The following is a 12,955-nucleotide window of genomic DNA, read 5'->3' as shown; positions in this document are numbered from 1 at the left end:
ATAAGATTACATCTTAATAAGTAGTGAGAAATATAAAAAGAAAAGAAAACCAGTAAGTTGTACCAAGAACATCCCATTGAGTAGATGAACGACTCACAAAAGTTTGGGCATTTATTATCTTTTCTTTTTCTTCCACTAATATTAGGAGGTCCTTAGAGATTGAAACAAAGTGGAACTCTACATTTAATTTTGAGCTCCATGCACAGAGCCACCAAGGTCATATAATAGTCAATAATCAACATTTATCTCCAGACCTTCAGTTTGGTGGCTGTGGTCCATTGTTTCCTCCCCCTGTGCTTGTCCACATCATCAAGCTTCTATCAGACACAGTGTTCATAATAAGGCTGAGGAAGAAACCAGAGACCTGTAACGGTACAAGGCAGGCAAGTTCTTCATATCTGCATCATGGGCCATGACTGAGTATGGAAACAGCTTTGTTCAGTAACTGTTGAGGAAGAAAGGACTATCAGAAATGTTTTCCCCTTCAATAGTTCTAATAGAACAGTTTTGGTCACCAGACAAAGGAATACTTACAGAAAACTTTCAGCTACTCAGAGTATGAAGTTCCTCTCCTGTTTTGGGTTGAGGGTCCCAGATAATTCATTCAGTTTTACTTTACTCCTTCATGTATTGAACTTCATAGACATCTCACCCACAAAAGTTTAAACTAGGCCCCTCAGAACTATCCCTTTCTATTCCAGATGATTATGAAGGGGATGAAGAGGAAGAGGAGGATGTGGGTAAGCACAATACCATGAAGTATATTTGAGGGAGTTCGAGATTCCTGGATCTGAGCTATGTGTCCTATTGTTTTGTTTATTTTATTTCATATATAAAGTCCTTCACCAATCAAAAATGCCCAATTTTTTTTACAGAAAAGGGGGGGAGAGCTCTACTTTTATATAACTATAATCAAGTTATTGGGTACAAATTGAGAAGAGATGTTTGGACTGGTCTGTCTAAACACACACAATGCATCCTTCCGGGAAAATGCTGGCAAGTGTTCTCTTCTCAGACCCAGACATCTCTTCCTCTCACTCCAGCAGGATGTTTTTTTACTCACTGTGCTCTGTTCCAGATCCTGTGAATAAGGCGGATGAGTAAACACCACAATGTGTTCATGAGCCTGCCTTTCAATTAGATGGCAATCAGCAGCAATAATCACCATATTTTAATCACATGTTATAGATTCTTATGAAATAAGAATAACTCAAATGTCATACACAATAACTCAAATATTAAAGTTATGAAGGAAATATTATTAAATATTTACTGTTTCAAGTTTTTGATGTTTTTTTAATATAATAGCATGCAATATTAGTTCTGCATTTCTAAATACCACAGTGTGTCCAAAGCAATGATTTTGAACCCTTCTTTAGGTAAAGACCACCAAAAATACATATGGAAATATTCTGGTGAAATTGGTTGCAAGTTCATATCAGGTTACATATTTATTCATTTGAAAATCTACAGATAAAAATATTGATGAATAAGAATGAAAAACACTATTTTTCTCCATTTAAGTTTTAAAAATGATAAATATGTTTATGCATATACAAATAATTCTGTCCAAATCTGTAAGTACTTTTCATTGTCTTTAAAAATAAAAAGAAGCAAAATGAATATTCCCAAAAGACATTGGGCCTTTCGTTTATTCAAAAATAATCTTGTGCATAATATCCACATCAATGTTCTAAGAACCACCACCTTTTTCCACTTTATTATGGTAACATGTAAAAAACAAAGCATGGCCAATTAAACTATTTTAAGTGCAGACTTCAGTGGCAATAATGACAGTAACATTGCTGTGTTATTCGTACATTTTAGAGATACAGTACAGTTACATTCATTGTTGGGATCTTGTACCTCTACACAAGATTATTTATAGCAACTCCATTCTATCTCAGTAAAGTGTTCAGGAAGGAACACATATTCATTCTGTACTGAATGCCCTGGGATGACTCCTTTTATTTCTGATCATAAAACACATGTGTGACTAGAGTCTTTAGTTCCAGGTTATAACTTAATACCCACATTAGTCCCAACATTCTTGAGCTTAGTAGAATTTCACCTCCATTTTTCCTTCCATATAGATTACAATTTTCTCATCTACATTATTTGAAGGCAAGTTGGGTTTATTATTTTGATCATTTTGCACTATGACTACTTGAGAAAAGTTAAAAAAGAAATCTACCACAAGTAATACATATAAAAAAAACTTTACAGTGTCTTTGTCTATAAATGGAAACAGTTACTTAACTTGTGTTATTATAAAGTGGCTTTGGAAACATTTTTAAACCTCATAGACTACCAGTGTTTAGTTTTTTAATGAATATATTTACTTGAGATTTTTTTAACAAAACAAAATAGCCTAATCTTGAACCAAACTTGTTTTAGTTTCAGAATATCTGTACGTTAAATTTGTGGGGATCATTTCCCATAGCACAATGGAGTATCACAGTTTTCATATATTTCACAATTATTAGAAAATGAAATATTAGTATTACCTATGAAAGTGGCCACTAAAAACATATGTTAAAATTAATGTTTAGTAATATGTGCTTCAGAGCTAATATTTTAAAGTTACTGATATTATCAACAACAAAAGTTGAGTTCTTGATATCTCCATGTGATTCCATTCTACTATATACTTGTAATACCAAAGTTAAGGGTTGCCATAGAGTCTGAGGAAATATTTTAAAATGAGTATATACTTGTTAGTACTGAGTTGTACATTCATAGCACTTTTTTTGTCATTCCTACCTACAAAGGGCCTAAAGCTTGCTTCACTTTCTATTAAATAACAACTCAAGTTCCATGTACTGTATCACACAGACACATGATTTTTAGTCCTTCTGTGAAATACACATATGAAATTGAAGTGATACACAGCATTACCTGAGGAAGAACCATCATTTAGTGATTATTTTTATTGCAGCCTTTTCAAAATATTGCTCTTTCTCAATGTCACACAAATAGAAATTGCTAGGTAATATATTGGTCAAAATTAATATATGCATTAAAAAATTGAGGCATGTTCCACTTTACTATTGATCACCTGCTTTCATTGTCTCAAATATATCTTATAATCAAGCACAACCTACTATTGTTAATGTTGCTTGTAAACATATGGCTGGCACACACACACACACACACACACACACACATAGTAAAATTTTCAGGATTGTTGACAAAAAAATTTTATCATTATAGAGAATAATATTTCCATTGTCCCATGTGGAAGACACAGTTTGAGAGGCCAGAAAACAACATTAAAGCCTCTGTCACTGGCTTCTACTATAGGCAGGATATGTGTCCATCTATCCAACTCTGTAGTCAGGCTTTATAATAGAAACAGAGAAAATAGCAGCCATCTTCACAACATCTGCGGCAACTCAGGGTTACTTGGAATTTTATAAAATATTGCAACAGCATTGTTTCTTCAAATAAACAATTCCATCATCATAGCAATAATGATCTTACAGATATAGACAGTTAGAAAATACTACTGAAGAATAAAATATTGTGGTATTAGGATGTAAGCCAAAATAAGCAGAGAAATTGTATGTCCTTCATCTTGTGTGGGTTTTTTTATTTTATTTATTTTTCTCATTGAGTTTATTGGTACATTTTAGGTACACAGTACAGTTACAGTCATCATTGGATCTTGCACCTTTACATGACAGGTCTTGGTTCACATTTTTCCCCTTATACATGCCCTCCCTTTACCCACTTCTCCCTTCACTATTTACGAATATTTTATTTACATTTTTTCATTTACTCATTTTTTTCTTTTCCCTTTAAAGTGTAAAAATAAATATGTCAATTCAAAACACTAAACTGAGATATTAAAGAATCTCATAGTCTACCTCTACAATGAATTTCCTATGTTATTTGGCAGTTTACTCTCTGCTTATTCATAGAAGAATGACTTTTACTGGTGTAAGTTTGGAAAAATGGTAATTACAATTATCATAGAAAATACATATATGTTTCTCTGTTATCTTTCATCTCTTGTTCTTTTCTTTTTACTAACATCTCCACTGCAATCTCTGAATAACTGAATAGTGTAGATGCTGAAATTTTAGGTCTCATTGTCCATGATAGCAACATAAACAGAGACTATAATTTTCTGTCTCTTATTCTATTAGACTATACTTAAAAGGATAAAAGTTCAGAAAAGAAATCACCAAGTTGTTGAAACAGCACTGATTACAGGGAATTTTTATGAAAAAAAACTATTTATGCATTAATTAACAGAAATTATATTTTTGATTCTTCCACCATACCAAATACTGTATATGACTCGAGGATCAGAAAATAAAGTTATCCATTTCTATACAAATTCATAGCATATAAAGTTGTAAGAAATTTATTAAATATCTCATTAGATAAACAGGAAAATTATTGACTAAGGTCCAGGATATTTTAGTTGAGGAATATAAAATATGGCAATATAATATCTTCTAATTTATGCTTTACCCTTATTTTATACACTTATCATGTATTAATAACACAAGAAGCACCTGTATTTATTTATTGTTTATTTAACTAGTTCAATTATGTCAACTAGAAATAAATTCATTGCATTTCTGAGTTTTAAGACACTAACACCCACCCTTATATCACAGAAACCATAAATGCATTGATAAATTAAAAATTTAATTATAAAGCTCTGGATCCAATCCAATAAGCTTATTGTTTCCCAACCATGGAAAAGTTTTAAGATAATTTCTAGAGTTACAAATCACAGGAACATCTGAAGTACACTTTAAGTTGCATTAGTCAGAATGAAATCAATCCCTGACTGTATATCTCCTTTTCAGATCAAGTGGGCTGCTTCTTAAAAATTAAGAAGATGTGGACTTCTGTAAAATGTGTACTACAGAGGGTTGGAGGGAGTTATATGCAAAATAATCCAATGCCTGCTCTTCCTGTGATCATTTTCTGTGATCTGTGCTTGTCCTTCCTTTGCTGGATGCAGAAGGTAACACACATTGCTTTGTCCTCTGATCAAAAAGAAGCCTACAAAAGAAGAGCAGAGTGAGCAAAGTGTGCATCCTCCTGGAGTGACAGGAAAGTGCCTTTTGTCTAAACTTGACCAAGAATTCAAACTATAACTGTGTTCCTTTTTGTTTGTACGTATCTGCCTGGCAGAGATTGACACACTGTTGTGAGGCACTTGTACAAGAAAAGCCCTTAAGCCCTAAGAGAGTGCTTAGCAACTATGAGTGCACACAAGCCTCCAGAACTCTGTGTACTTGGTGATAATTTCAGTTTGACGTTAGAACACAAACGCACTTTTCAGAGTGCTTCTGTGGTTCAAACTGCAGTTTTCCCTGGGAAGCAGCTTCTTTCTCTGCTTAGGCCTTTGAAACCAAAGTGGTTAGTTTCCTGAATGTGAAGTACTCCACATAGAAAGGTGCTGTAACTCTTGAGTTTACCAGTGAAGCCCACATCTTATAAGGACTATAACTGTATTCCTTTTTGTTTGTAGATCTCTTCCTGGCAGATATTGAAATGCTGTTGTGAGGTGCTTGTAGCAGAATAGGCCTTAAGGCCTAAGAGAGTGCTTAGCAGCTATGAGTGTACACTAGCCTCCAGAATTCTGTGTACTTGGTGATAGGTTCAGTTTGAGGTTAGAACACAAACGCACTTTTCAAAGTGCTTCTGCAGTTGAAACCGCAGTTTTTCCCTGGGAAAAGCTTCTTTCGCCAGTTAGCCCATTGAAACCAATGCGGTTAATTTCCTGAATGGGAAGTACTCCACAGAGCCAGGGGCTCCAACTCTGTCACTTTACCCGTGAAGTCCACTCCTCATACGGAGTACAACTGTATTCCTTCTAGTTTGTAGGTCTCTGCCTGGCAGAGATAGAGGCTTTTTGCTGAGAGGGTTCTAGGAAGCTTTGCCCTAAGGCCTAAGAGAGTGCTTAGCACCTGTGATGCCCCACAAGCCTCTACAACTCTGTGACCTTGGAGTGAGTTTCAGTTTGAGCTTAGAAAGCAAGCGTACTTTTCAGAGAGCTTCTGTGGTTGAAATCACAGTTTTTCCATGGGAAACAGCTTCTTTCACTGTATAGCACATTGAAACCAAAGTGGTTATTTTCCTGAATGTGAAGTACTCCACAGAGCAAGGGGCTGCAACTCTGTCAGTTTACCAGTGAAGTCCACTCCTCATAGGGAGTGCAACAGTATTCCTTCTTGTCTGTACATCTCTCACTGGAAGAGATAGATGCTCTTTCATGAGAAGTTTCTAGGAAGCTTGGCCCTGAGGCCTAAGAGCATGCTTAGCATCTCTGAGGCCCCACAAGAATGTAGAACTCTGTGACCTTGGAATGACTTTCAGTTTGAGTTTAGAAAGCAAGCGCACTTTTCAGAGTGCTTCTGCAGTTAAAACTGCATGTTTCCCCTGGGAAACAGCTTATTTCACAGTTTAACCTATTGACACCAAAGCAGTTAGTTTCCTGAATGTGAAGTACTCCACAGAGCAAGGGGATGCAATTCTATCATTTTAAAAGTGAACTTCCCTACTCATACGGAGTGGAACTATATTGCTTCTTGTTTTTAGGTCTCTGCCTGGCAGAGCTAGAGGCTTTTTGCTGAGAGGCTTCAGGGAATTTTTGCCATGGGGCCTAAGAGAGTGAGTAGCAGCACTGAGGCCCAAAAGCCTCTAGAACTCTGTAACCTTGGAGTAACTTTCAGTTTGAGTTTAGAAAGCAAGCAAAATTTTCAGAGTGCTTCTGCGGTTGAAACTGAAGTTTTTCCCCAGGAAACAGCTTCTTTCACTGCTTAGCCCGTTGAAACCAATGTGGTTATTTTCCTGAATGTGAAGTACTCCACAGAGCAAAGGGATGCAACTCTGTCAGTTTATCAGTGAAGTCCATTCCTCATAGGGAGTGCAACTGTATTCCTTATTGTCTGTTCATCTCTGACTGGAAAAGATAGAGGCTCTTTCCTTAGAAGTTTCTAATAAGCTTTTCCCTGAGGCCTAAGAGAGTGTCTAGCAGTTCTGAGGCCCCACAAGCCTCTAGAACTCTGTGACATTGGAGTGACTTTCATTTTGAGCTTAGAAAGCAAGCAAACTTTTCAGCGTGCTTCTGTGGTTGAAACCACAGTTTTTCCCTGAGATACAGCTTCTTTCACCATTTAGCCCATGAAACCAATGCGGTTAGATTCCTGAATGTGAAGTACTCCACAGAGCAAGGGAATGCAACTCTGTCAGTTTACCAGTGAAGTCCCCTACTCATACTGAGTGGAACTGTATTCCTTCTTGTTTGTAGGTCTCTGCCTGGTAGAGAGAGAGGCTCTTTGCTGAGAGGCTTCTAGGAAGTTTTGCCCTTAGGCCTAAGAGAGTGTTTAGCAGCTCTGAGGCCCCACAAGCAGGTAGAACTCTGAAACCATGGAGTAACTTTCAGCTTGAGCTTAGAAAGCAAGCACACTTTTCAGAGTACTTAGGTAGTTGAAACCACAGTTTTTCCATGGGAAAAGGCTTCTTTTGCCGGTTAGCCCATTGAAACCAATGCTGTTAGTTTCCTGAATGCGAAGTATTCCACAGAGCAAGGCACTGCAGCTCTTACACATTACCAGTGAAGTTCACTCCTCATACAAAGTGCAACTGTATTCCTTCTTGTTTGTAGGACTCTGCCTGGCAGAGATACAGGCTCTTTCCTAAGAGGCTTCTAGGAATCTTTGCCATGAAATCTAAGAGAGTGCTTATCAGCTCTGAGGCTCCACAAACATGTAGAACTCTGTGACCTCAGAGCTACTTTCAGCTTGAGCTTATAAAGCAAGCGCCCTTTTCAGAGTGCTTCTGGGGTTGAAACTGCAGTTTTTTCCCTGCGAAACAGCGTCTTTTGCATGTTAGCCCATTGAAACCAATGCGGTTAGTTTCTTGAATGTGAAGTACTCCACAGAGCAAGGGGCTACAACTCTTTCAGTTTACCAGTGAAGTCCACTCCTCAGAGGGAGTGCAACTGTATTCCTTCTTTTCTGTATATCTCTGACTGGCAGAGATAGAAGCTCTTTGCTGAGAGAATTCTAGGATGCTTTGTCCTGAGGCCTAAGACAGTGCTTAGCACCTCTGAGGCCCCACAAGCCTCTAGAACTCTGTGACATTGGAGTGACTTCCAGTTTGAGCTTAGAAAGTAAGTGCATTTTTCAAAGTGCTTCAGTGGTTTTAACTGCAGTTTTCCCCTGGGAGCATCTTCTTTTGATGCTTAGCCCTTTGAAACCAAAGCGGTTACTTTACTCAATGTGAAGTACTCCACAGAGAAAGGTGCTGCAACTCTGTGAGTTCACCAGTGAAGTCCACATCATCTACGGAGTATAACTGAATTCCTTATTGTTTGTAGGTCCTTGCCTGACAGAGATTAAAACACTGATGTGAGGTTCTTGTACCAGAAAATCCCTTAAGGCATAAGAGAGAGCTTAAGAGATCTGAGTGCACAGAAGCCTCCAGAAGTCTGTATACTTGGTGATAGGTTCTGTATGAGGTTAGTGTGGGAGCCCGCTGGCATTTGACATTGGAAAAGTAACTTCTTCTACCATTGAGTCGTTGACACAATCTATGACTCTATTTGGCTTTTCTGAGATGAGGGTCTCAGCTATGCAGATGAGATTGACCTGGAGCTCTCTGTAATCCAGGCTGAGCTCACTGTGTAATCCAGGCTGGGTTTATGGGATTATCCAGGCTGGGTTTATGGGATTACTGGTGTTGACCTGGAGCTCACTGTAATCCAGACTAGTTTTATGGGATTACAGGCGTGCACCACCACGCTCTGCTCAAGGACTTTGCTAAGTTTGACCTTTGATCCCCTCCCTAATATTGCTTGATGTTTCCTGTTGGCTTGCCTTTAAAAGGAGCTGTTTCTGTGAAATAAATAGGACCTCTTGTCTCCACACTATTGAGTGTGCTGTCCTTTCTCAATCCTCACTCCCCAACTCAGGTACATTCGTGTTGTGACGGCCGAACCGCCACAAGTGGCGCCCAATGTGGGGCCTGGGTATCGAGGGATCCAGTGAAGGACACCGCAGAGAAGAAGGAGGCCTCAATGAAAAGGTAAGGAGCGGTGAATTTTCTTGTAAATATTAAAAATGGGAGCCAGCATTAGTTACATGTTTTTTGTACATATTTTTAAAAATTTATTAACTGTAGAGGAACCTGAATCTTATGACGAAAGTGAAACTATTGTTCCCACAGCTCCACCGGAACCCCTAGGCCCTGAGGAAGAAGCTGCTAAATATTATGAAAATGTATGGCAGCCTTCAGTGGCAGCAGCCCATACTAAAGATTCGCAAAAAGTTCAGTTAGAAGACAGGATGGAAAAAATAGAAAAAATGATGGAAAATCTGTCTCAACAGATGGAAGCTCAATGGACTAGTCATAAACCTCCTAAAAACATGCCTAGCCCAGTGGCAAATCTTAATCCTTCCCCTTGTGACAATCGGTTAGAAAAGGAACCTTCTTTGATTGCTTTGGCTTCAGGACCTTGTGAAGGCTGGAAGCCTGAGAGAGTAAACTCCCAACTCCTTAAGTCTCCAGTTCAACAGGGTTTACAACAAGCCCTTAAAGAGGGTGAGGATGTATCTGCATTTTCTCTGGCCTACCCAGTTTTTGAGACTCAGGATGCTCAGGGAAACCTTGTTCGTCAACATGCTCCAATTCCTTTTAAGCAATTAAAAGAATTAAAAATGGCTTGTGCCCAATATGGGCCAACTGCCCCTTTTACTTTAGCAGTGCTAGATTCTCTTGCAACTGAGGCCTTGCCACCTTCTGATTGGAAACAGATTGCTAAGGCTTGCCTAGCTGGAGGAGATTATTTGTTATGGAAATCTGAATATTCAGAACAATGCCAGAAAGTAGCAGATCTTAATAGACAGCAAGGAGAACTTAGTGTAACTTATGAGATGCTAGCAGGAGAGGGAACTTATGCTGAGGTTACTCAGCAATTAGGTTTTCCCCCAGGTGTGTATGCTCAGATTAATACTGCTGCTAAAAATGCTTGGAAAAAACTTCCTTCATCTGGACGAGCCTCAGAAGATATTTCTAAAATCAGACAAGGGCCAGATGAACCTTTTCAAAATTTTTTAGATCGTTTGTTAGAAACGGCCAGCAGAGTCATAGGAGAATCTGAAGCTGGTATAGTTTTAGTAAAACAATTGGCCTATGAGAATGCTAATTCTGCCTGCCAAGCTGCCCTTCGTCCTTTTAGAAAGAAGGCTGATTTATCAGATTATGTTCGCTTGTGTGCGGATACAGGTCCTTCTTACACTCAAGGCTTTGCCATGGCTGCAGCTTTACAAGGAAAAACTATAAAAGAGGTTTTATATCAACAACATAGAAGGAGCCCTCCAAAAAAAGGGAAATAATGGAAATTGCTTTGGCTGTGGTCAGGCAGGACATTTAATACGAGACTGCCCACAACGTAAAAAAAATGGATCTTTTTCAAAGCCTCCTAAAGAACCTGGTTTATGTCCTAAATGTAAAAGAGGAAAACATTGGGCCAATGAATGCAGATCTAAAAAAGATATTATGGGTAATCCTATCCAGTTGGGAAACGGATGGAGGGGCCAGCCTCAGGCCCCGTATCAAATTTTTGGGGCATTTCAGAATCCGAAACCTCAGATCAGCCCTCAAAATCAGTCAAAAAATCCGTTCAGGACTTATCCCGAGCCACCTCAGGCAGCGCAGGATTGGACCTCAGTTCCTCCTCCTATGCAGTATTAACCCCTGAAATGGGAATGCAAGCCCTACCCACTGGAGTTTTTGGGCCACTACCTAAAGATACTTTGGGTCTCTTGTTGGGTAGGAGTTCCTCTACTATGAAAGGGCTTATGATTTCCCCAGGAATTATTGATGAGGACTATACTGGAGAAATTAAAATTATGGTTTGTTCACCTTCTCAAATTTCTGTTATTCAGCCTGGACAGCGTATAGCTCAATTGATTCTTTTACCCAGAATAGTCACCTCAGGAAAATATAAAAAAGCCATTAGAGGGAATAAAGGTTTTGGGTCCTCAGATGTTTATTGGGTGCAGTCTATTGGAGCCAATAGGCCAGAGATAAAATTGTTAATTCAAGGAAAATCTTTTATTGGGTTATTAGATACTGGTGCTGATGTCTCTGTTATAACTGCTGACCAGTGGCCTTCCACATGGCCTTTGCAGGAGACTGTCTCTCAATTACAAGGCATTGGTCAAAGTAAAAATCCTAAACAAAGTACTGATATGTTAAATTGGAGTGATTCTGAAGGACATTGTGGGACTTTTCAGCCTTATGTTGTTCCTGGCCTCCCGGTTAATTTATGGGGAAGAGATGTCATGCAACAGATGGGAGTCTATTTATATAGCCCCAATCAAAAAGTTTCTAATCAAATGTTTGATCAAGGATTCTTGCCTAATGTTGGTTTAGGAAAGGAAGGTCAAGGAATTCAATTTCCTGTGACTCCGATAGCCCATTCTCCTAGACAAGGCCTGGGATATTTTCCCTAGGGGTCATTGACATGCCTGCACCCCATGCAGATCCAATAGTCTGGAAAGATGAAAAACCTGTTTGGGTTGATCAATGGCCCTTAAATAATGAAAAGTTAATAGTCATCCGACAGTTAGTGCAGGAACAATTAGATAAAGGCCACATTGAACCGTCTGTCTCTCCTTGGAATTCCCCAATTTTTGTTGTAAAGAAAAAATCTGGTAAATGGAGATTATTACAAGATTTAAGAAAGATTAATAAAACTATGGAAATCATGGGAACATTACAACCTGGTCTCCCCCTTGCTTCCGCAATACCTAGAAATACTTTTAAAATAATTATTGATCTAAAAGATTGTTTTTATACTATACCTCTAGCTCCTACAGATTGTAAACGATTTGCTTTTAGTGTTCCTTCTATTAATTTCCAGGAGCCTATGCAAAGGTACCAATGGAGAGTTTTGCCTCAAGGTATGGCAAATAGCCCTACCTTGTGTCAAAAGTTTGTAGCACAGGCACTTTCCTGTGTTAGACAAAGTTATCCTTCTGTTTATATGATACATTACATGGATGATATTCTTTTAGCAAATGAAGATGAACCATTATTGCTTACTGTATTTGTTTATTTACAAAAGGTTTTAAATGCTTATGGATTAGTTATTGCTCCTGAAAAAATTCAATGGGAATCTCCTTTCTCATATTTGGGATATCAACTTTATCCTCGAAAAATATTTACCCAAAAGTTACAGATTCGAAAAGATAATTTGAAAACTTTGAATGATTTTCAAAAATTGTTAGGAGATATTAATTGGATAAGGCCTTATTTAAAATTAACTACTAGAGAATTAAAACCGTTATTTGACATCTTGAAAGGGGATCCTGATCCTTCTTCCCCCAGGACCCTTACATATGAAGGACGATTGGCTCTTCAAAAGGTGGAAATAGCCATTTCTAATCAACAGATATTTTATTTTGACTATCAAAAACCCTTAGAAGCTTTTATTTTTCTAACCAAACATTCCCCTACAGCAGTTTTGTGGCAGGACGGACCTTTATTGTGGTTACATTTATCTGTTTCGCCTGCTAAAAATTTACAATCTTATTATGAAGCTGTTGCCCAATTTGTTCAATCAATCCGATGTAATGCTCGGAAATATTTTGGTTTGGAACCTTTCAGTATTGTAATTCCCTTTACAGGAAAACAACTAGATTGGCTGTTTCAGAATTGTGATTCTTGGGCTATTGCATTTGCACATTTTTCAGGTCAAATTAAATTTCATTATCCACCTAATAAATTGTTACAATTTGCAAATCTTCAATCTTTTATTTTTCCAAAAATTATTTCATTTAGGCCTATACCTGATGCCATTGTTATTTTCACTGATGGGTCTTCTAATGGAAAAGCAGTTTATGTTATTGATGGTCATGAAAAGGTTTTTTTCCACACCTGCTGCTTCAGCACAAGTAGTTGAATTGCGTGCCATTCT

At 38.1% G+C, this 12,955-nt stretch overlaps 1 protein-coding gene across 1 annotated transcript in view; it reads left to right on the top strand.

The window, feature by feature from the left end:
- LOC104863335 (endogenous retrovirus group K member 10 Gag polyprotein-like) overlaps positions 1–10,802 on the top strand; it is a 12,631-nt gene extending 1,829 nt beyond the window's left edge. The window contains 3 exon segments of the mRNA XM_010625707.2: positions 702–740; positions 9,154–10,345; positions 10,347–10,802. Of these exon segments, the coding sequence (XP_010624009.1) occupies positions 702–740; positions 9,154–10,345; positions 10,347–10,725 (1,610 nt within the window). The 3' untranslated portion in view covers positions 10,726–10,802.
- Positions 10,803–12,955: the final 2,153 nt, after the last annotated feature.

This window comes from Fukomys damarensis, unplaced genomic scaffold, assembly GCF_012274545.1.
Source record: "Fukomys damarensis isolate Sample0158 unplaced genomic scaffold, DMR_v1.0_HiC HiC_scaffold_30, whole genome shotgun sequence".
In the NCBI taxonomy this organism is placed as follows: domain Eukaryota; kingdom Metazoa; phylum Chordata; class Mammalia; order Rodentia; family Bathyergidae; genus Fukomys; species Fukomys damarensis.
Note: the sequence above shows the minus strand (reverse complement) of the source record. Positions and strands in the feature narration are given on the sequence as shown.